Raw genomic sequence first — 24,300 nt, 5'->3', positions numbered from 1 at the left:
CTAGAAGTCAAAGTAACTCAGAGGTTGGCCCTTAGTAGGTACTGCCACTCAGCTTCAGATTATCGTCTCATTTGCTGAACTTATGTGGAGGTAAAACAAAAAGTGCTAGTGCACCCAGGTACCTAGTAGAAATAAATTTAAATTCTTTGTGGAGGAAAACAGCATCATATTAGATAAACTTACTTCTAGATAACAGACAGTTGTACAAGTGCAAGGCCCAGTCTAGGCACACAAGGAGATATGACAATCTGAGTAAAATCCTGCAGAAACAATGGACAAAAGAAACAGATCCATAAGAGATATTGGCATTATTAGATCCACATTTTTAAATAGCTATGATGTTATGTTCAAGGTGATAAAGGCAAGATTAAAAGTTTTGGTGGAGAAATGAAAACTTTAAGAGGAATAAATAAAAATTCTAGAAGTAAAAACTATAGTAATTGAATTATGAATTTAATGTGTTTAACAGCATACTAGATATAACTGAAGAGTGATTTAGTGACCTGGAGGATGGGTCAGCAAAAAATACCCAGAATGAAAGCTGCAGAGGCAAAAATGGCAGAAGAGCACAAAAGAGAGAAGTTGTTAGTTTTCTATTGCTGCATAACACATGAACACAAACTTAGTTGTTTAAAACAACACCATTGATTATCTCATAGTTCTGTAGTCAGAAACCTGGATGGGTTTGCCTGGGTTCTTTGCCCAGCGTCTCATAAAGCCGAAGTCCAGATTTCGACAGGGCCGGGCTCGGCTCACAGGTGGAGGCTCTGGAAGGGAATCTGCTTCCAAACTCATTCAGGCTGTTGGCAGAGTCTGGTTCCTCCCAGCTTTAGGTCTGTGGTTCCCAGTCTCTCGATCTCTCTCAGTCAGGCACCCCTCTCTGCTCCTGGAGGCTGCCTGTTTTCCTTCTCAAGTGACCTCCTCCCTCTCAAGGCAGCAGTGGCATGCCCAGCCCTTCCCAGACTCACATTTCCCTGACTTTCCTACCCTTTCTGTGAACCAGAGTAAACTCTGCCTCTAAAGGGCTCTCATGATAAGAACAGGTCCACCTGGATAATCTGCCTTTTGTTAAATTAATGAGTATGTTTAGTGCCTTTGCAAGATGCAGGGTCAATATATGTACCCCTCCCCCCCTCAAATTGCATATTTATATGCTAGCAGCATATAGAAAATGAGAATTTGAAAAGGATACCATTTAAAATAGGATAAAAACTTTTAAATTATCTTATCTGGGGGGAAAGTCTAACAATATGAAAGACTTGTTTACAAAAAGCTAAAAAAATTAGAAGAAATAAAACTGAAATAGTGGTGGGAAATCTGATGTTCATGAGTTAGAATATTTAATACCATAAAGGTCAATTTTCAGACTTATCTAGAGTGATTGCAGTCAAATCTCAATAGTCTTAAAAAACAAAGAAATGAACAAACATTTTAAAATTTATATGTAAAAATAAAAACCTTAGAATGGTCAAGATGCCCATTAAGAAGAAGGGAGGAACACTCCCTCTGCCAGATGTGAAGACTTACTAGAAAACTGGTGATCAAGACGGTGTTGTGTGGTGCAAGGAGAAACAGTGGACTAACCTTGACACAGAATCATGCATGTGTGGACTTCTGACTTATCGCAGTGGTGGCCTTGTAGAGCAATGAGGAAAAGATGGTCTTTTAAATAAGTGGACATAGGAGTATTCATATGGAAAAAAGTGAAATTTGACCCCAACCTCATATTATGTACAAAAATCAACCTCAGTTGAATTGCTGTAAATGTATAAGGCAAACCAGTAAAGCTATTTGAAGATCATATAGGAGGATTTCTTCATAATCTTTGGAGTAGGGAAGGACTCCTTTAAACACAACATAAAAATGTTTATCTGCTGGATGTGCTGGCTCACGCCTATAATCCCAGCACTTTGGGAGGCCAAAGTGGGAGGACTGCTTGAGGCCAGGAGTTCAAGACCAGCCTGGCCAACATAATGAGACCCCATAGGGGACCCCATCTCTATTAAAAAAAAAAAAAAATCAGGCCAGGCACGGTGGCTCACACCTGTAATCCCAGCACTTTGGGAGGCCAAGGCGGGCAGATCATAAGGTCAGGAGTTTGAGACCAGCCTGGCCAGCATGGTAAAACCCTGTCTCTACTAAAAATACAAAAATTAGCCGGGCTTGGTGGCAGGCACCTGTAGTTCCAGCTATTTGGGAGGCTGAGGCAGGAGAATTGTTTGAACCTGGCAGGTGGAGCTTGCGGTGAGCTGAGATCGCGCCACTGCACCGCAGCCTGGGCGACAGAGCGAGACTCCATCTCAAAAAATAAACAAACAAAAATTATCATAGAAGATAGATAAAATTTGTATTAAAATTGAGAAATGTTGTTTAAGAAAACTGAGATCAAGAAACTGAAAAGATAAGCATACATGTGAAGATATATGACTGAAAAAAATCTCTCTTTCAGAATATGTAAAGAACAACAGTGAAGACGATTGTAAAGATAGACAAACAAATAGTCAGCAGGTTGTCACAGGAGGATACCCAGATAATCTGTGAACAGGAAAAAGTGCTCAATGTCATTATGCATCAGGACAGTGCAATTTAAAACCGCGATGAAATACCATTCCACACTCACAGAATGGTTAGAAACTAAGCTGTTGGTGATACCAGGTGCTGGTAAGGTGGAACCACCCAAGGCAGCTCTCAGACGTGACCCCTCAGCACTGCTGGCAGCTCTACAAATGTGTAGAACCGCTTTGGCAAAGAGTCTGACATTATCTACTGAAATACAACAGACACGTTCCCACGCTTTGTTGTCTACTCATCAGAAACACATGCATAGGGGACTCAGAGCTGTGGACAGGAATATTGATGACCGTGTGTTTTGTAATTGATTGAAAACTAAAAACAACTGAAATACCTCAATGTAATGTGATGTCGTTATACAAAGGAATCTTATAGCAATGATGGAATGAGTTATAGCTACGTACAGCAACAATGGATGAGTCTCATAATATTGAGCCAAATAAGTCAGACACAGAAGATTTCAAAAACAGGCAAAAATAAACTGGGTGCTCCAGGGTGCATGTTTTAGCTGGTAAAAGCAAGAAAGTGATTATTGTACATGTCAGAAGGTGGACAGGAGGGACAGTAATTAGTTGGGATAATTTTGAGAGAGGCTTTTGGGATACAGAGAGAACATGACTGATAAATCATTGAGCTGGGAAACAGAAAAAGGAGCACAGGAATCAGTACAGTATCAGGCATAAGCCTCACCGGCAGCGCTCAGTGTGGAAATCAGTGGGACAGTGCCTTCAAAGTTCTCACAGAAAATTGATTTTAAACTCAGAAAACGTACTGTCAATCAAGGGTGAGGGCAGAGCAATACCATCTATCTTCCATGCACCTTTTCTGAGGAAAAAATTCCTTGAGGATGTACTCCAGCAAGAGAGGCAACCCAAGAGCGTAATACAAGAAGCAGTTGGGGACTAAAAAGAAATCCCAGGATGGTGGCTGTGTAGCAGGCCTTAAGGAAGCTCCAAGAAGAGTGTCTGCAAAGAATGTGGAGTAGATGCCAAACAACAGATAGTGTAAGAAGCTAGGAAGTACTAGTGATAGGCGAAAACTGGCATTTCGTATTAGTAAAAACTAATCTAGTAATATAATAAAATCATCCAATTATTATTTATTAGAAATGTGTGAGAAAAACTAGAAAAAATCATGGCCTAATTATAAAACAAATAAAAAGGACGTGATGTTTGAGCAGTTGATGAAATATAAGAAAAGAGAATCCTTTCTCGATCCTGGTAACAGTCTCACCCTCTTAAGAGTGGCAGCAAGAGCCATGTGATCTTTAGAAACTGAAATGTAGTCCCAGCTCTGGCAGTTAGTGACGCTTACATGTGTACACACACCTACACTCCACGTATTGATTTTCAACTTCTAGACACATCCTAAAGAAGAAATACAGAAGACACAGTTATAAATGTGATAAATGGAGGAGAAAGGGATGGAGTAGTCTCATTTTACATATGCAGAAGTCAAGACGTTCCCTTCGAAGTTGAAGAGGCATGAAGATTAGAGATGTTACTTAAAGACGTAACCAGGAAAAACCCGAAAAGCAGAAGAGAAAAAAATAGGAGGTATTGGGGATTTCAGGGAAGTGGTTAACTACTCAGTTTTCATAATGGGGAGTAGGTAGATCATTTCTAAAGTGGATAAATGAAGAGATAGTGATAAAAATGTATTCTTTGAGTGACCACAATAACCAAAACCAGGAATAATTGAAGGTAGTTCCTCGTGGAGCTGGAGCTACAAGTGGGGAAGCTTATGCCCATTCAGATGCTTAGACCTGGTCCATTTGGCTTGTTTTAGCTAAACACATTTTTTAAATGACAAATAAAAATTGTATATATTTATCACGTCCAGCATATTGTTCTGAAATATGTATACATTATGGACTAGCTAAATTGAGGGAATTAACATATGCATTACCTCACATACTTCTTTAACATTTCTGATGAGAACACTTAAAATCTACTCTTAGCAATTTTCAAGAATACAATACATTGTTATTAACTACAGTAACCATATCTCACAGTAGACCTCCTGACCTTATTCCTCCTAACTGAAATTTTGGACAAAAACTTTTGATACCAAAAAAGTGTGTCTGTTTTCAAATTCTTTTTTTTTTTTTTTTTTTTTTTTTTTTTTTTTTGAGGCCCTTGGCAACAGGGTCTCAGTCTGTCACCCAAGCTGGGGCGCAGTGGAGGGATGACTGCTCACTGCAGTCTCGACCCCTGGCTCAAGCAGTCCCCCCACCTCAGTCCCCTGAGTAACTGGGACTACAGACATGCACCACTACACTCAGCTAATCTTTGTATTTTTTGTATAGACAAGGATTCACTATATTGCCCGGGCTGGTCTCAAACTCCTGGGCTCAAGTGATCTGCCTGCCTTAGCCTCCCAAAGTGCTGGGAATACAGATATGAGCCACCACACCTGGCCTGTTTTCAAATTCTTGAGTCTGAGAAGTATATAAGTATAAATACTTTTGATGGCTACATGTATGCTAATAACTTATTTCACACATGGATGTATCCTCATCATTTTATAATTCATATAAATGGTGCAATTTGCGTATGAGCCTGTGGATTTACATATGTATGTAGACAGACACATAATATGAACTGAATTAAAGTAAGGTAGCCTGTTAACCAAATCCTACAGCAGGCAGCCTTCAACTTTAAAACATTGAATTGGCCGGGCGCGGTGGCTCAAGCCTGTAATCCCAGCACTTTGGGAGGCCGAGACGGGCGGATCACAAGGTCAGGAGATCGAGACCATCCTGGCTAACACGGTGAAACCCCGTCTCTACTAAAAAGTACAAAAAACTAGCCGGGCGAGGTGGCAGGCGCCTGTAGTCCCAGCTACTCGGGAGGCTGAGGCAGGAGAATGGCGTGAACCCGGGAGGCGGAGCTTGCAGTGAGCTGAGATCCGGCCACTGCACTCCAGCTTGGGTGACAGAGCGAGACTCCGTCTCAAAAATAAATAAATAAATAAAACATTGAATTAAGTTCAAGTTGTTTGGCAAAAAGCATTAATAGAAGAGAATAAATATAAACAATGTTATAAACTCAACAGAATAAAGAAATAGAAGCAATATTTAAATCAGTGCTTAGGTTCTCAGGTGGCCTTTGGTAACTGTTAGCCCTGATGGGTAGCCCAGAGGTCACAACACAAATGGCACTATTTAGTACCAGTTAGAAACCTAAAAATGTGCCATCAGGGCTACTTGATTTTTCATATCTACTTTCTGGGGGAAAACGAACAGAATTTCAACAGGAAACTTGAGATCTGGAAACACAGCCTCTAAATTTTATTCTTACCATAGTAGTAGGAGGAGATATTTCTAAAAGAACTTTATATAGCAGTTGCTTACGTTAGAGATTTTGTATCTTGGGCGTTTACCATGAGCTGAAATTTTGGCTGCTCTTCTTGTTAGATACTGTTGTCTGAGAAAAAAACACAATGATTCAAACTTTAGATTTATTGTATTCTTCTCATCAGCTCAACCATTTCCTCTACTGTGATATTCCAAAATATACACATTTTAAGATGGGATAACAGTGACTTTGTTTCCAACTTCTGGTCATGTTTAAACTGAAGATTTCATTTCTTGACTGGTTTTATGCACTGTATATTAAATTACCTGGTTTTGAATGTAATCTAAACTATGAAAACTTGGTGTGTGAAGGATTGCCGAACCCCATCTTAACTGTCGCTGAAATGTGTCTCTGCAAAGGAGTTAGTCCATGCTGTAGTCTTAGCCAACTCACTGTGCTCTTCATATATGCGGTACCTTGAATGGAAATAAGCAGATTTTTCCTTATTACTTATTAAAAAGATAATATATTCAATGTATATTCTGGCATTGCTGTATTTCCAAAACGATTCTAATGGATTGTGCATTGTATTTCCTAATTCTAGTGCTGCATTTGATACAGTTCTTGGGATAAATGTTGCAGTCAAGAAACTAAGCCGTCCTTTTCAGAACCAAACTCATGCAAAGAGAGCTTATCGTGAACTTGTCCTCTTAAAATGTGTCAATCATAAAAATGTAAGTTATGTATGTATTTTGTCTGTGTGCTTCCATATTGTCAATAATGTGATAATCTTCAGGGTCTTCTGGAGATACATTAAGTTCAGATCTAGGATAAGCTAAGGATAAAAGTGACTATTAACATTGTCATTTTATTTTATGTATTTATTTATTTATTTATTTTTTGAGACGGGAGTCTCGCTGTGTCGCCCAGGCTGGAGGTCAGTGGTGTGATCTCGGTTCACTGCAAGCTCCGCCTCCTGGGTTCATGCTATTCCCCTGCCTCAGCCTCCCCAGTAGCTGGGACTACAGGCGCCTGCCACCACGCCTGGCTAATTTTTTGCATTTTCAGTAGAGACGGAGTTTCACTGTGTCAGCCAGGATGGTCTCGATCTCCTGGCCTCTTGATCCACCTGCCTCGGCCTCCCAAAGTGCTGGGATTACAGGTGTGAGCCACCGTGCCCAGCCTATTTTTTATTGATAAAATTCTTTTTTTTTTTTGGAGACGGAGTCTCGCTCTGTCGCCCAGACTGGAGTGCAGTGGCCAGATCTCAGCTCACTGCAAGCTCCGCCTCCCGGGTTCACGCCATTCTCCTGCCTCAGCCTCCCGAGTAGCTGGGACTACAGGCGCCCGCCATCTCGCCCGGCTAATTTTTTGTATATTTTAGTAGAGACGGGGTTTCACCGTGTTAGCCAGGATGGTCTCGATCTCCTGACCTCGTGATCCGCCCGTCTCGGCCTCCCAAAAAATTCTTAATAAACATTGAGGAAATTAAAGCTAGAAAGAGGCATCATTATGGTACATAGGAATTTAGGTCACTCACCCAAAGTAGGAATATCAATTGATACTGTTTCTTTAAATTAGGAACAGTATTGATCCAACAAATTGAGAAACAACTAAATATTTTGTGGAAAGATGTTGTTCTATAAGTAATTTTTTGCCTTGTATATGACATCTCAGTTTCAAATACACTTACTAGATGATGTTACGTTTAGAGTAGCTATTCTTGGAAGCGCCACAGAAATCAAAGCACTAAATTTTATGGAGAAATAATGTTTCTAGAAAATGAAGTTGTGCTCAATCAGGCACATTGTATGTTCTCCTAGTGGTCGCTGCTGAGCATTACGTTGATAACCTTGCCAAGTTATAAAATTATACAATGTTGGCTGGGCACGGTGGCTCACGCCTGTAATCCCAGCACTTTGGGAGGATGAGGTGGGTGGATCACCATGATCAGGAGATCGAGACCATCCTGGCTAACATGGTGAAACCCCGTCTCTACTAAAAATACAAAAAATTAGCCAGGCGTGGTGGTGGGCGCCTGTAGTACCAGCTACTCGGGAGGCTGAGGTGGAGAATGGTGTGAACCCGGGAGGAGGAGCTTGCAGTGAGTAGAGATCGCACCACTGCACTCCAGCTTGGGCGACAGAGCGAGACTCCGTCTCAAAATAAATAAATAAATTAATTAATTAAAATAATAAAATGTTAAATCTGGAAGGAGTTTTTTTAATTTGTTTTGTTTTGTTTTGTTTTTTGAGACAGGGTCTCATTCTGTCACCAAGGCTGTGATTCTCCCACCTCAGCCCCCCAAGTAGCTGGGACTATAGGCGTGTGTCACCATGCTTGACAATTTTTAAAATTTTTTGTAGAGTTGGGGTCTTACTGCATTGCCTAGGCTAGTCTTAAACTCCTGAGCTTCCTTCTTTTGAGTCTGTGACTTGAGTTGGTTTTAATTTCTCTAATGCATGCTTTATTTTACTTGTTTATTTAAAAAATTTTTTCAGGTTACAAAAAATATATATTATTTTTAAAAATTCAAACAATATAAAAAAGTAAAAACTCCTGACTACTACCACCCACAGAGTACTAGCATTAACAATTTGGTGAACATTCTTACGCGTACATGTACACAAGTACATAAACAAGATTAATCATGTTATTCTTCATCCTGCTTTTCTCCTCGTGCAACGTGGGTTGACCTCATGTACTGTAATTAACATAGATATAAGCCAGTTTTTAAATGGCTGCATAGCGCAGATGCACAGTAATTTATTTAAGAGACTGCCAACTGCCCGTTGTTGGATAGATTGTTTTGTTTCTCACTGTTATAAGCAATGTTGCAATGAACATTCTTATACCTGAATTTTTGCACACTTGTCCAGGTGAATTTCTTGGCCAACATTGCTGGGTCAGAGTACATACTTCTAGTTTATATATATTCTAGTTTAATATATACTGACAAATTGACCTCAAGGAAGACTATTAGTTTGATATTTTCATTAAGAGTATCTGAGAAGCTGGGCATGGTCACTTCCACCTGTAATCCCAGCTACTTATGGGGCTAAGGCAGGCGGGTTGCTTGAAGCCAGGAGTTTAAGGCACACCAGGGCAATAAAACAAGACCCCATCTCTTAAAAAAAAAAAGTGTCAGCTGGGCGCTGTGGTGCACACCTGTAATCCCAACACTTTGGGAGGCCAAGGCAGGTGGATCACCTGAGTCAGGAGTTTAAGACCAGCTTGGCTAATGTGGTGAAACCCTGTCTCTACTAAAAATACAAAAATTACCTGGATGTGGTGGCAGGTGCCTGTAATCCCAGCTAATCAGGAGGCTGAGGCAGGAGAATCGCTTGAACCCAGGAAGCGAAGGTTGCAGTGAGCCGAGATCACACCATTGCACTCTAGCCTAGGCGACAAGAGTGAAACTCCATCTCAAAAAAAAAAAAAAAAAGTATCTGAGAATGTCTGTTACTTCAGAATCCCCCAGCACTACATACCATTGATTTTTTTTGTTTTACTTTTGCCAATTTGATACATAAATGATATTTTTATTTGTGAGGTTGTCATTTATTTTTATGTGTTTTGGTAATTTAATTTTTATGGCCTTTATCCATTTTTCTTTTGGACTGCTGGTCTCTTCTGCATTCGAAGGAGGGTTTTTTTTTTCTTTTTTAATATTAAAACTATTGCCCTTTATTTTTTTTTTCCCATTTGACTATGTTGTTGACATACTGATTTTTTATCACCTGTTTTTTGTTTCATTTTAATGTAATCAGATCCCTTAGGTTTCCTGTCATGTTTAGAAAAGATTTTTCTACACCAGGATTATATATATGTTTATCATATTCTGATGTTTTATTTCATGTTTTATATTTAAATCTTTGTTCCATTTTGAGTTTATCTTGGTATAAAGATAGAAATATGGATGCAGTTTTATTTTTGTCCTTAGCTAACCAGTCACCCCAATCCTATATAATGGATAATTCATCTTTCCCTCAGTCATCTGGAATGACTGAAGTTATATGTTTGGTGCCTAAGCCATGGGACTCACTGTTTACACCATGGGGTGTGTATTGGTTCGTTCCCGCACTGCTGTAAAGAAATACCCGAGACTGTGTAACTTATAAAGGAAAAGGTTTAATTAACTCATAGTTGCGCATGGCTGGGGAGACCTCAGGAAACTTACAGTCAGGCGGAAGACGAAAGGGAGGCAGGCACCTTCTTCACAAGGCGGCAGGAGAGAGAAAAGTAAGGAGCAAAGTGGGAAGTGCTCCTTACAAAACCATCAGATCTCAGGAGAACTCACTCACTATCACAAGAACAGCATGGGGGAAACTGCCCCCATGATCCAGTCACCTCCCCCCAGGCTTCTCCCTAGACATGTGGGGATTATGGGGATTACAATTCAAGATGAGATTTGGGTGGGGACAAAGCCAAGTCGTGTCAGAGTGCCAGGATGGAGGCCTGCAGCAGGATCAGCTGTTAGCCCTCTTTAAGTAAAAATACGATGCTATGAGACCTTTCACTTTATCACACCAAAAATATGAGCTTAGCCTTCATATTTCAAAACTTTTTAGAAATTTATGCATAATATTTAAGTTTTCAGAGTTAACATACTGCTTTATTTAGTGTTTTGTTACCCATAACTTCTACTTTTTTATGTTCAAAAAGACATTATGTGTTTAAATTCTGTAATAATTAAGTCACTAGGGACACATAAAAGTGATTTGATTAAAAGTGCATCTTTAATTGATGTTTAATTTTTCTCAAGTGCCATGTAATTGGTAAAAGCAGTAATAATAATAAGTACTGAGTTCTACTGTGATTGTTTTCCCCAGTTTTAATGCTTTTCAATATTAAACTTAATTTTTGTAATCAAGTAGAGTCATCTGACATATTGAAGTACAATTTTCTCTTTTCAGATTATTAGTTTGTTAAATGTGTTTACACCACAAAAAACTCTAGAAGAATTTCAAGATGTGTAAGTATCATTTTTATTCAGTAATGCACTGTACATCAAAGAGTGAACATCTAGAAAAGGCACCAACTGCTTTTTATACTTAGGAAACGTAGGTGGCAATACATTTTGTGACATCACAGATAACTTTCTCTGTTGCAGAGAAATATTTAGAAAATTTGATGGTAATATTTAATTATTTGTACCACATGGGTTTTCATTTCATAACAGATAAAGGATGACTGGAAAGAATTCTTCAGAGCAGACCAGGATCAGTAATGTGTTTTGCTGAACTATAAAATGTTTTTCTCAAGTCCGTCATAGCCAGGATTTTAGGGTTCAGGAGTTTATGAGTATTATTTGTAATGATTAAGTCACTAATTCTATTTAAGATTCTGTACTTCCAGAATCTTAAGTAGAATCATCTTACAGTGCAATGAAGTATTAATCTATTGAGAGGTGTAATGCCCAACTTCATCCTTAATTTATTGGTGTGTTCAGTCATTAACAAATATCTCATTGCCCTCTGTGTGCTGGGCGCTCTCTGGGACTTGGCATACTTGGCTTCCCTGGAGCCTATCAGGGAACACAGACAGGTAACATGATAAATGAGGAAAGTGCTAAGTGCTGGCCGGGTGTGGTGGCTCATGCCTGTAATCCCAGCACTTTGGGAGGCCAAGGCGGGTGGATCACAAGGCCAGGAGATCAAGACCATCCTGGCTAACATGGTGAAACTCCGTCTCTACTAAAAATACAAAAAACTAGCCGGACATGGTGGCAGGCCCCTATTGTCCCAGCTACTTGGGAGGCTGAGGCAGGAGAATGGCGTGAACCCAGGAGGCGGAGCTTGCAGTGAGCCATGATTGCGCCACTGAACTCCAGCCAGGGCAACAGAGCAAGACTCCGTCTCAAAAAAAAAACAAAAAAAAAAACGCTAGGTGCTGTGGACAAAGGGTCAAGCTGGGTCAGAGGATCAAAAGTGCTGAGGGTTGGACTTGAGGCTGCAGTTTTAAATAAGGTGGCTAGGGAAAGACCTCCGTGAGTTGGTGACATGTGGAGAACGCCTTGAAGAAGATCAAGAAGTCGGTCCTACAGATACTTGGGGGCAAGTAGAATGGAGATAAAAGGAACAGACAGCGCTCAGGACAGCAGCACATTCCCGCCTGGTGTTTTCCAAGACCGTCAAGAGGTGGTGTGGCTAGAGATGAGGGAGCAGGGGAAGAGAAGAGAGTGAACACTGCGGGGCCCCTAGGCCATTGTAAGGATGTCTTTTGCTCTAAGGCAAGTCAGAATAAGAGTCTTAGCAGAGCGGTGAGCTCACCTGCCTTCTGCTTTAAAAGCGTAGCTCTGGCTTCTGGGTTGGTAACCCATTGTAAGGGGTGGGGGCGCAGAATATCAGTTACTGCTATTGCAACAATTCTGTTAAGGCATTTTGGAGGGTCCGTTTGGCCCAGAGGGGTAATAGGAACGGTGAGAGGGGAAGAGATTGGATGCTGAAATGGTTCTAAAGATAGAGCCACAGTATTAGCTGATAGATAAGATGTGTGGTGTGAGAGAGAAGAATTGAGAATGACACCTAGATTTTTGGCCTGAGCACCTGAAGGATGAAGGAGCTCTCAACTGAGATGAGGAAGGCTATGAGGACAGACTGGGCTAAGGGTGGAATCAGGAGTTCAGTTTTGGACGTAGCTTTAAGATGCCTGTTGGACATCAAGGTGGAACTGGGAATAGGGAGGCAGAGGAATGAGTCTGGAGTTCAGGAGATACGTCTGAATTGAAGGTAGGACTTTGGGAGCTGAGGGTCTATAACTGAGATCATTAAGAAAGTGAGTGTTGTTATAGAAGAGGGTCAAGGACCAGTTGCTGGGCATTTTGACAGCAAGAAGTTGGAGACAGGACAGGGCAGGACCAGCTAGGATTATAGGACTGGCCAGTGGATTTAGTAGCATGGAAGCCATCACTGGCCTTGAGGAGGACAGTTTCAGCAGAATGGCGGCTGCACAAGCCTTATCCAAGTGGGATTAATAAAAAAATGGGAGAAGCCTGGGTGCAGTGGCTCATGCCTATAATCCCAACACTTTGGAATGCCTAAGGTGGGTGGATCACTTGAGGTCAGGAGTTCGAGACCAGCCTGGGCAGCATGGCGAAACCCTGTCTCTACTAAAAATACAAAAATTAGCCAGGCATGATGGCTTTTTTTTTTTTTTGTATTTAATTTTCAGTTCTGGGAATCCGAGGCATGAGAATGACCTGAACCCAGGAGGTGGAGGTTGCAGTAAGCCAAAATCACGCCACTGCACTCCAGTCTGGGTGACAGAGTGAGACCCTGTCTCAAAAAAATTTAAAAAATAAAATGAAGGGAGAAGAATTGGAGCTAGCACATGAGATGCCTCTGGGGAGTTTTGCTGGCAAAGGGAGCAAAGAGTTGGGGAGTTGCTGAGGGGGGAGTGCGGTCAAGTGCCCTTTTTGTTGTTGTTGTATGGTCACTTTTAAAAACATATATATATATTGTAGAGAAGTTTAGAGTCACAACAAAATTGAGCGGGAGGTACAGAATTCCTGTCTGTCCCCGGCCCCTTATATGCAGAGCCTCCCCCATTATCAGCATCTCCCACCGGAGGGTACATGTGTTATGATTGATGAGTCTGTAACAGCATGGTCTTTAGGCTGGTAGAGAGGATTTCAGCCAAAAATGTAAGAAGTAGGAAAATTTGTGTGTTTGAGATTCTATTTACCATGCTATTAAAGGTTTTTTTGTTTGTTTAATTTTTAACTTGTAAGACATTAAGTGTTATTTATATATTCTTTGGAAAATTTTTAGAAAGTTCCATTATACCAAGTTATCTTTTTACTTCAGCCAGTGCAGTGATTGGAAGTAAGTTACTGTTTCATGAAATTTTGTCATAAAGGAACTTTGGATAATTTTCAAATACATAACTGACCTTTTCTTCCTCAGGTATTTGGTTATGGAGTTAATGGATGCTAACTTATGTCAAGTTATTCACATGGAGCTGGATCATGAAAGAATGTCCTACCTTCTTTACCAGATGCTTTGTGGTATTAAACATCTGCATTCAGCTGGTATAATTCATAGAGTAAGTAGTGATGTATTAATTTTATTTTGAAAAACATAATCATTTGGTTGTCATAATCCTTTACATACAAAATAACATTTAAAAACAATTGTTAGGGTTGAAAATCCAAATAAATGATGGAATCATATTGTGTTTTAAGAGAGTCATTCTAGGAAGCCTCTGTGGAGCCGCCCGGCCTGCCAGGCTAGGCGAGCTGCCGTCGACACGGCCAGATACTGCACTCTCAGTCAGATACTGCACAAGAATACATTTTTTTAAACTTTTCATGTTAAAGTAACTCAAAACTTAGAGAAAAATTGCAAGAATAGGACAGAGAACTTCCAACTACCATTTGTCTACATTCACCTATGGTTAATATTTTTGCCATATTTGAAAGCCCATTTTTAATGAGCAAGGAACTTAAAGGCCAAGTAGTCAGTGAGACAGCTGCTTGAGAACTAACTTTCTTAAATAATGACCCAAATACCCATTTCTCTTTCCTGAAATTCTGCCCTGCCAGCTTCCCTGTGTCACTGGTGGGAGTGACCTGGCCCCGTGCCACAAGGGTTCGGAGCAGGCCTGTGGGCTCAGCACAGGCTGGGATTTGACTAGCAGTGTGTGACTGTACTGTCAGGAAACACATTTAACAAACTGGGGAGCTAGGATATAATTCTCACTGAGCTGGTTTTACAAGGTTTTGTTATTATTACTTGTACAGCTGTGTAAGCAGACTGTCACGATATAATTGTTTTTTGCAATTTGATACCAATACTTTTATTAGCAAAGAAAATGAAATAAACTTCTTCCTGCCAAAAAACAGTACATTTTTCATAAAAAAGAAAGATGGAATTGATGTAATAGGTGAGGAACAATTAAAACTCATCACATAAGGCCAGTAAGAAAACCCCAACAGTTAACAAAATCTGTTTTCAATGACATAATTACAGAACAATTAAAAAGCTACATAAAAATCAATGTTACCTACCTATTAGAAATACATTTTAATTCACCCATAGATCCAAAAACATTTAGACATACAGACAAAATTTTGTATTAACTGACAAAACCCACACTACCATGTTGCTTAAAGGGTATCTACAGAATTCTCACCTCAATATGTTCCTGTTAAGTAAGGCGGAAATCACCAGTCCCGAGATCGCCATTAGAAATGAGCCACTGACAAACACAATATATTTATAACTTGTATAACATTTCATTCATGTGCATGTTTTGAGCATTGTGGAATATTTAATTTGCATCAGGCTTTCCAAATTCCTTAAATTTATAAGATATGTTTTCAGTGGGAGTTCTCAGATGACTTTTGAAATAATTATTAAAATGAAAACTTACTGGCAAACTACTAGGGTTTAGATACAGAACACCTTCTTGTATTTAAAGATCCATCTCCAGTTTGCATCCGCACATTCTTTACATTTGCAGGGCTTTTCAGAAACGAGTTCTTTTATATCTTCAAGTAGAACTGGAAAGACTGAAGACATTACCACATTGTTTACATGCGTAGAATTTGTCCTCCAGTAGTAGTTTTTTTTCGTATTTTCAAAGGAAAATGGAAACATTGTATATGCTTTTTAATGTGTTCAAAGGTAACTGGAACATATAAAGGCGTCATCACACTTCTCTTATGCATATTATGTAAATTATACTGTTTTCCTCAAGTATAATTTCTTTCATGTTTTCAAAGATAACTGAATGTTTTCCCCAAATCCTTACATTCTCAGGATTTCTACAAAGTATGAGTTCTTTCATGTTTACATACAGGACTGGAATACCTAAATACTTTACCACATTCCTTACGGTCAGCGGGTTTCTCTCCAGCGTGAGTTCTGTCATGTTTATATAGAGAACTGGAATATCTAAAGACTTGACCACATTCCTTACAGTCAGATGGTTTCTCTCGGTGTGAATTGTCATGTTTCAAGGTAATTGAAGCAACTGAAGGCCTGACCACATTTTTTACACTCACAGGGTTTCTCTCCAGTATGAGATTTTTCATGTGTTTGAAGGGAGCTGTCCAATTCCTGAAGGTGTTACCACTTTTTTTTTTTTTTGAGACGGAGTCTTCGCTCTGTTGCCCAGACTGGAGTGCAGTGGCACGGTCTCAGCTCACTGCAAGCTCCACCTCCCAGGTTCAAGCGATTCTCCTGCCTCAGCCTCCCAAGTAGCTGGGATTGCAGGCACCTGCCACCACACCTGGCTAATTTTTTTTTTTTTTTAGTAGAGACAGGGTTTCACCATGTTGGCCAGGCTGGTCTCAAACTGCTGACCTCATGATCTGCCTGCCTCGGCCTCCAAAGCACTGGGATTTACAGGTGTGAGCCACCACGCCCAGCCACATTTTTTATATTCATAAGGTTTCTCTCCAGTATGAGTTCTCTCATGTGTCTGAAGGTAACTGAACCGACTGAAGCCTTAATCACATTTTTGACATGCATAGGGTTTCTCTCCAGTATGAGCTCTTTCATGTCTTCTAAGGGAACTGTGTTGACTGAAGGCTTTGCCACATTTTTTGCAGTCATCGGATTTCTGTCCAATATGTGTACTTTTATGTCTTCACATGGAGCAGGAATGACTGAAGGCTTTGCCACATTTCTTACATTTATAGGGTTTCTCTCCAGTATTATTTCTTTTATGTTTCTGAATGGAACTAGAAAGAGTGAGTCTTTTACCATATTTCTTAAACACATTGAAGATTTTTCACCATTGTGAGCTGTTTTACGTTTTTTTCAAAGTAACTACAGAAACTGAATTATTTCCCACATTTCCTACATTCATAGGGTTTCTGTTCAGCATGAGCACCTTTATGGCTGTGAAGGTGACCAAACTGTCCAGAGGCTTTACAACATTTCTTTATGGCAGTGAAGGTGACCAGAATGTTCAGAGGCTTTACCGCATTTCCGACATTTATAAGGTTTTTCCCCATTGTGCGTTCTTTTATGTTTTTGAAAAGAACTGCAAAATCTCAAGGCTTTACCATCTTTCTTCCATTCACAGGGTTTTTCTCCAGTGTAAATTACTTTGTGTCTTAGAAGTAAATAGAGAAACTTAAATGTCCTCCCACGTTTCTTACATTTATGAGGTCTATTACCAGTGTGTGTTACCATGTGTCTTTGGACGTTTATGAGAGAAAGGAAGATTTTCTCACATTGTTTACATTTGTGTGGCTTCACTCCATGTTTCTCAATAGTTTGTGTCCAGAATGAGGTAAGATGTGCCTATTAAGGGGTGAAGGACATACAAAGACTTGTCCACACACACTGCATTCACATGAATTTACATCAGCAGAAATTTTCTTCTTCAGGTTCAGATTTGGAATTTGGCCGAATATTTCTCCACAAGGACTACCTTCTTTACATTCAGAGTCTTTCTACCATAGGACTTCTTAAGTTTTTTCCAGAATTATTGAAATGACTTTCAATGTTCTGGTCTTCCCATTTGTTTCCATTTCCTGGCTTCTGGGATTCTCTGGCATCCTGCTTAGGGATCTCCAAGGTCACAGGGTGACAGTCTGAGGCAGAGCCACCTAGGCCTCCTGGGCCCGAGTTTTTTTAAAAAATCAACTAAAATATTGAGTGAGACTAGAGGCAGAGATAATATAATTTTATCGGAAATAGATATGCTTAGCATTCCCTAAATTATTACTGTACTAATTTTATTGACAGATTGCCATTAGATTTTATGTTCCAACAGCAAGAGGTCGTATTTTTGCTGAACTGAAAACTCAGTGTCGGGAAGGAGCTAGTGAGAGACAAGAATAGCGAAGCCTGTTGTTACAGAAATGAGCACATGGGTTTTAGGTGGTGGAGTGGTAAAATAATTTTTTCAGATCTGCTGTGCCAGGAAAGGTTGGTTCTATCACAGCTAGTGAAGCCCTCCCTCGGGGGCAGAGCCCACCGACCCACAGAAGGCAGGGTTGCCTCATCCCAAGCCTCAGGTCTGTGGCCCAAGGCCAGCGTCAGGGATAGCTCTTGTCCTCCCAGGGCTAGCTGACAGCCTCCCGTCTGCCATCCAGTGTACTGTTATTTAAAATAGAAACTTTGCTGCCATCAGATGGTCAGTTAAAATAATATATTGGTGACTTTGTTGTAAAAATAGTAACACTAGGCTTCTGAATTAAAAATGAAGATCTCCTGATGTACCATTCTATTTCTGTTCCTGAAATTTCCATGGACCTTCATATAATTTAAGATACTCTTAATATCTCTTAAATAGATTTTATTAAATTCATGCTTTAGAATAATTTCCCAGATTATTAGTCTTACTACATTAGGCCTTATTGATTTTGTGAGGGGAAATGGTTTGCCTGACTTGTTCCCCCTTGCGCCCCGAGGTGAGCGGGAAGCAACGGCCTCCTGTCACTGCGGCCTTGTGAGAGCTGCAGCCTCGGCAGGCCTTTTTTATGGAATAGTCGGTTCCTGCAGCCTGAGTCAGATGGGGCCCAGAGAAGTGTTTGGTTTGCCCAGCATGAGGTATAGAAACCTAAGAAGCCTTCAGAAAATGACCCCATTGCCATCCCTCCCTCGTGCTCACCACCCCCACCAGCCTGGCGTCTTGCTGTGTCCTCTCTGTCACCTTGTTCCCTCCTGCTTCTCACATCCATGGCCTTGCCAGGCTCTCCCCACATCTGCCCATGTGGGAGAGTGAGGCACGCTCACTGTGGGGAAGTTCCAAACATTGCACAGGTGTATAAAGCAAAGAGGGAAACCCCCTCTTGCCCCTGCTCCCCGCCCCACCCCTGCCCACATCCCAGGAGGGGAGGAGCCCTAAGTTAACTGTTCTGTGTGGACTGCACCATGCTTTGTCCCATCTACAGTACCAGGCACAAAGATAGACACACTTTTAATTTTGCCTATTAAAATGGTTTAATACAAAACAAATTTTAAGTATTTGAAAGATAAAGTTTTGCTCATGATATCCCACCAAAGTATATACTTTATATAATTCAAAAAATGAAAAGCAAGTACCCCAGCCCTGTGTTAGCACCTGGAGATGGCCAATGAGAGCACGCTGGTGCATGTCCTGCCTCCCTCTGTTGACTGATGTTAATACCAACATATCTGTACTTATGTCCTTTTGAACTTATATGCTAATTTAAACACAGGATCACCTTGTATATAACTGTAGCAACTTGCTAAACAAGTAGCTTGGTTTTTTTTTTTAATCAAGGATCAAATAGTTCTATAAATATTTATGAAAAACAGATTCCTCCACCTCCTCTTTTATTTCTCTCTCCCTAGAAGTAAACTCTTTCAGTTCATTTAGCTGATTATTTTGGTGTCGATTTCCATATTGAAAAAATATGCTTAGCTCTTTCTTCATTGATCCTTTCTCAGTTTGGGGCATAAGATGCTGATTTAGTGGCCGGGCGCAGTGGCTCATTCCTGTAATCCCAGCACTTTGGGAGGCCGAGGCGGGCGGATCCCAAGATCAGGAGATCGAGACCATCCTGGCTAACATGGTGAAACCCCATCTCTACTAAAAATACAAAAAAATTAGCCGGGTGTTGTGGCAGGCGCCTGTAGTCCCAGCTACTCAGGAGGCTGAGGCAGGAGAATGGCGTAAACCCAGGTGGTGGAGCTTGCAGTGAGCTGAGATCGCACCACTGCACTCCAGCCTGGGAGACGGAGCGAGACTCTGTCTCAAAAAAAAAAAAGATGCTGATTTAGCTTCTTACCAACCCAGCCCTCACCCTTGGCCTTCCTCGCCCTCCTCCCAGGCTGGCAGATGTGATGGTGTTTGGCTAACTGCATCATCGTGAGCATGGAAATGCTTTTGCACAGCAGACCTTCCCCTTTCACCTGTTGGTCCCTGGAGTTAACAAACACTTATCTTTTATTTGTTTGAGGTTTTTGTTTGTTTTGGGAGATAGTTTTCTATGTTCTTGTTGGTAATTCAGCCCTAACTCTTCTACCAGGCATCTAAATTTTCTCTCAGCACATGCAGATGTCTTGGGTATTTCATCAGTTTCATCTCTTCAGGAACCTCCCTGCAGCCTCAGCCGTGTTCCCTTTTGCACTGACTGCCCCTGCACCTGCTTGAAGGGGCTGCCCCGGATCTCCCTTGGTGGTTTTCTGGGGATTTCCTTCATCTCCCTCCCGTGTTGGATTCCTTGCTGGCTGTCCTTGTCTCTCAGATTACCCCCTTGTTTTGGTAGGAGACATCCTCCAAAAGCTTCCTAAAAATGCCACAGAGGAGAGAAATTTTTTGAGGCCTCAAATGTCTGAAACTCTTTATTCTGCCCTCTCACATGGTGAGTAGTATGGTTGTGTGTAGAATTCTTAGTTACAGATCAGTTGCGCTCAGAATGGCAGATGCAGTCCTGTGGTAGCGAGGCACCTAGCATGGCTCCGGAGTGCCTTAGTGTCATCTGATGACTAATTTTTTTTTTTTTTTTTTTTAGACGGAGTCTCACTCTGTCGCCCAGACTGGAGTGCAGTGGCATAATCTCGGCTCACTGCAAGCTCTGTCTCCCGGGTTCATGCCGTTCTCTTGCCTCAGCCTCCCGTGTAGCTGGGAATATAGGTGCCTGCCACCACGCCCAGCTAATTTTTTGTATTTTTAGTAGAAATGGGGTTTCACTGTGTTAGCCAGGATGGTCTCGATCTCCTGACCTCGGGATCCACCTGCCTCGGCCTCCCAAAGTGCTGGGATTACAGGTGTGAGCCACCAGGCCCGGCCGATGACTAACCTTTTCTAAGTGCTGTGGTTTGGGGTTTTGGTTTGGTTTTATCTCTGGAAACTTTTAAACTCAGTTCTTTATTCCTTGTATTCTGAGACGTTTTGATGTATGCCTTGATACGGACATTTTTTCTTTAGTTTTACTGGGCACTTGGCCTTCAGTCTGGAAGCACATGTTATAGAGGTCTGAGAAATTTATATCATTTCTTTCAGAATGTCCTCTTAACTCCATTCTGTATTCTTTTTCTCTGAAGCACGAGTTAATTGACATTCATTTGCTCTTAAAAGTTCCTTTTTACAGCATTCTGTTCTTGTTTCAGGGATATACTATTCTCTCTGAGGATAAGCTTTTGTTAAAGGGTTTTATCACTCCCTTCATTGTCTTTCTCTACCCAGAGTTCCTTTTTTAGTGTGTTAGGTCCCTCCCTGTTACATGCAAGGCTTTCCCCAAATGTCTGGTTGGATCATGTTTAAGATTGAAGCATTAGGCCAAGCATGGTGGCTCATGCCAGTAGTCCCAGCGCTTTGGGAGACTGAGACAGGCAGATCGCCTGAGGTCAAGAGTTCAAGATCAGCCTGGCCAACATGGTGAAACGCCGTCTCTACTAAAAATACAAAAATTATCTGGGCGTGGTGGCAGGCACCTGTAATCCCAGCTACTCGGGAGGCTGAGGCAGGAGAATTTCTTGAACCCGGGAAGCGGAGGTTGCAGTGAGCCAAGATTACAACATTGCACTCCAGCTTGAGCAACAAGAGCGCGACTTCATCTCAAAAAAAAAAAAAGATTGAAGCATTAGAGGCTGACTGGAAGTGCTGAGTGAATGGGTGGATTGTTAAAGAATGGGTGTCTCTTGGGCCACAGGCAGCTGCAGATGTCGCCTTCTGTAGGTTTTTTCTCTGGGCACCATTTAATTTCTCTGGAAAAGGCCCCTCCAGTCCCTTGGTGGAGGGATGTAAGTCTGGCTGTTGGGGTACAGCGCTGTGGCGTGGGACTGGGCTTCTCATGTGGCAGAGCGCAGACTCTCTGGGCAGCCCTGTTGTAGGCAGGCCTCGCCGTGCCTTCCCTTTTGGTGCCCACAGGACTGCGTGCTGCACCTGTGGCCCTGCACCTGGAAGCTGGGCGTCAGTTTCTCTGCATGAAGGGCCAGCAGGAGTGAGGAAGGAATGGAGCCTCACTTTTGGGATGGAGGTGGGGATCTGGGGTATCTAACTGCTATGAACTTGGACTTTCAATAAAAAGAAAACTCCAAGTGCTGCCCTTGCCTCGTTCCGCCTCCATAGCACCTGTGGTTCACTTGCTGAGCCTTTCCTGGATGTCGTGGCCATTTGTGGAGGTTGGCATTCCCTTCGCTCAGCCATGGCATTTGGTGCGGTCCTGCAGCTTCCTGTCCCTGTAGAGTGGGGGCTTTTCGTGGGCGACATCAGCATGCCACGGGGGGTTACACAGGCGAGGGACTGGCTGGGAGAAGGAAGGGGAAGCAGCCAGAGGAGGCAGCGAATACCAGCTGAATGAGGTGCAGTCCTGGCCCCTCAAAGGGCCGGTCCAGACTGTGGTGCAGCTCTGAGGCCTCCAGTGTCACATAGGAACAGGCCTGCCTCAGCACCCCTGCCCGATCGGCCCCTGGCTGACAGCTCTGTGAGAGGTACGCCCTGGCAGGGACATAGGATGGGTGCAGACACCGCACTGGGGCATCTGTCACTCCCACTCCTGTGGTGGGAAACCAAGGAGTGCGTTTCTGTGGCCCCCACAGTCCACCCTGGCCCCCTCAGCTCTACTTCTCCACATAAGTTGGGAGTGGCGTCCATGGTTCTCTCTTCCTCAGGGGAAATCGGGAAGACAGAGGTTAGTGGGACCCCCTGTAGTCCCGTCACTGTGGTCTCTCTGCTGGCTCTCGCCCTTCCCCCTTTCCTGTTATTCATACCCTCAGCTCTCACATCGGGAAGCCTCTGTGGCTTACCTGGCATGTGTCCCAGACCTTCATTCCTGAGCCGTCTGTGTCTGGTGGCTCTCAGTGTGCCACAGCGTCCCAGGCCACCCAGTGGCCATCTCCCCAGTCCTCAATGTGTGGCTGGAGCAGAGGCCCTTGACAGTTGGAGTAACCCCCACACAAGTTCCTTGGCCTGCGAGTAAGTCATCACAACGGGAAGGCCAGATGGAAATCTGAAACTGCCCCCAAGATAGCAAATCAAGAACAAGATCACGCCCTGTAGGGCTCGGGTGGGTGGAAGAGATTAGTGCCACCATGGAAGCCTCAGGGGAGCGGGGACAGTGGTCTCTTGCATTCCCATCTAACTCACTAGTTCAGCCCTTGAAGAAACTGCATGGATTCTGGCGAATGACTCGACAGCCACAGGCTTATGGCACTGGCAATCCTGGCTGCAGCTGCTGTACGGGTCAAGGTGCGGTTGCTGGAGCAGATTAATAAGGCCTCAGGTGCAGCGTGTTGATCGGGCAAATGCATCCTCCACACTGCTTAGAAGAGAGGCCCAGGCAGCACCACACACGTGCAGGCTGGACAGCAATGTTCTTTTACAGCTTTGTTCTAAGGCTTTGCTAATGTTCCCACCCTCCCATAACATGACCAGAAGAGAACTGGCCCAGACTTCACTTCTGACCTGACCCCACAAACTCTGCAAGTGGAGGAGCCATGATTGCGTTTGGGGTCTTCGGGTTTCAGTGTCTACTTAGAGCTGTGTCCATTCATCCTCAAGAGTGCCTGGCTGTTCTCCTTACCCAGTGGACGGCCACAGCTACTTGTGGGGAAGGACCAGAGAAGGCCAGACAGCGGACACCTGTCATGATATGCTCCTTCCTGGGATACCTCTCAAGCAATGGGTCTGGATCCCAGAGTCGAGCAGGCAGTGGGGGAGGTCAGCACCTGCCCCACTCGTGCTGCGGGTGCTGTGGTGCCCTCACTGCTGCCCACAGGGTAGCGTTGGGTTCCAGGCTTTTTGGGAGCCAAGCCCCGAGCCAGGCATCACTTGGATGTTTACTTGGCATTTGTCATCTTTGTTCTGAGTGATTTTCAAGACTTGAAGGGACATAACTGTCTTTCCCTCTGCTGTCCTTGAAATTGAAGTGAGGTGTTGGGAAGTTGTCTCAGTTTGTATTTTGGGGGTGCCTAGAGAGGGTCCCAGGGTGCGGGGAGAGCTCTAGGAGCCTTGTGACCTCCTTAGCCACCTCCCCATTGGCCACACAGAGCACCCATGCAAGCTTGGGATTTTATCACCACCGTCTTCCAGCAGACGGCAGTGAAGTGTGCTTTTCCGGCTAAATTAGTATGTGATGACAGTTTTTTGACAGATGGCAGCGTCTTCAGATGAGCGTGTTTTCTGGCGCACTGGGGTTCACAGAGCTGGCGGGCAGCCTTTGGAGATGGTTCCACTGCTGCGTCTGTCCTTGGTAGAACCAGGCTGTCCTTGTCATCCTTGCTCCTGTGGCTGTGCTGTCAGTTCTGGGTGGGTTGGGCTTCAGGGCCTGCTGGCTGGTGAAGTGTGCGTTTCACACCTCAGAAATCAGCCTTCTGGAGGGAAAGTGCCCACTGCACACCCTCCGCGGCCTGAGGGAGCGCCTCTTTCTGCGTCTCCCGCCAGCGCCACGGCTGCTTGCTTTCCGTCGCTGCCACGTGATAGACTAAAAATGGGCTTTCATTTTGGGTTTTTAAAAAAGAGTTTTGTGAGATTGAGCATTATTTTATCTGTTAGTAAT

At 42.8% G+C, this 24,300-nt stretch overlaps 1 protein-coding gene across 8 annotated transcripts in view; it reads left to right on the top strand.

Moving 5' to 3' along the window:
- The window catches only part of MAPK9 (mitogen-activated protein kinase 9), a 62,864-nt gene that overhangs the window by 16,963 nt on the left and 21,601 nt on the right, over nucleotides 1-24,300 (top strand). For 7 of the 8 annotated variants that reach the window (XM_033180266.1, XM_033180259.1, XM_033180262.1 and 4 more), the window contains 3 exons: nucleotides 6,475-6,604; nucleotides 10,787-10,845; nucleotides 13,778-13,916. In XM_033180266.1, the coding sequence (XP_033036157.1) occupies nucleotides 6,475-6,604; nucleotides 10,787-10,845; nucleotides 13,778-13,916 (328 nt within the window). Of the gene's footprint in view, nucleotides 1-3,931; nucleotides 4,128-6,474; nucleotides 6,605-10,786; nucleotides 10,846-13,777; nucleotides 13,917-24,300 lie in introns of all 8 variants that reach the window. The other variant, XM_033180261.1, reaches the window with a different exon arrangement.

This window comes from Trachypithecus francoisi, unplaced genomic scaffold (assembly GCF_009764315.1).
Source record: "Trachypithecus francoisi isolate TF-2019V2 unplaced genomic scaffold, Tfra_2.0 Lachesis_group2, whole genome shotgun sequence".
Classification (NCBI taxonomy): domain Eukaryota; kingdom Metazoa; phylum Chordata; class Mammalia; order Primates; family Cercopithecidae; genus Trachypithecus; species Trachypithecus francoisi.
This window is presented reverse-complemented; position numbering and strand designations above follow the sequence as displayed.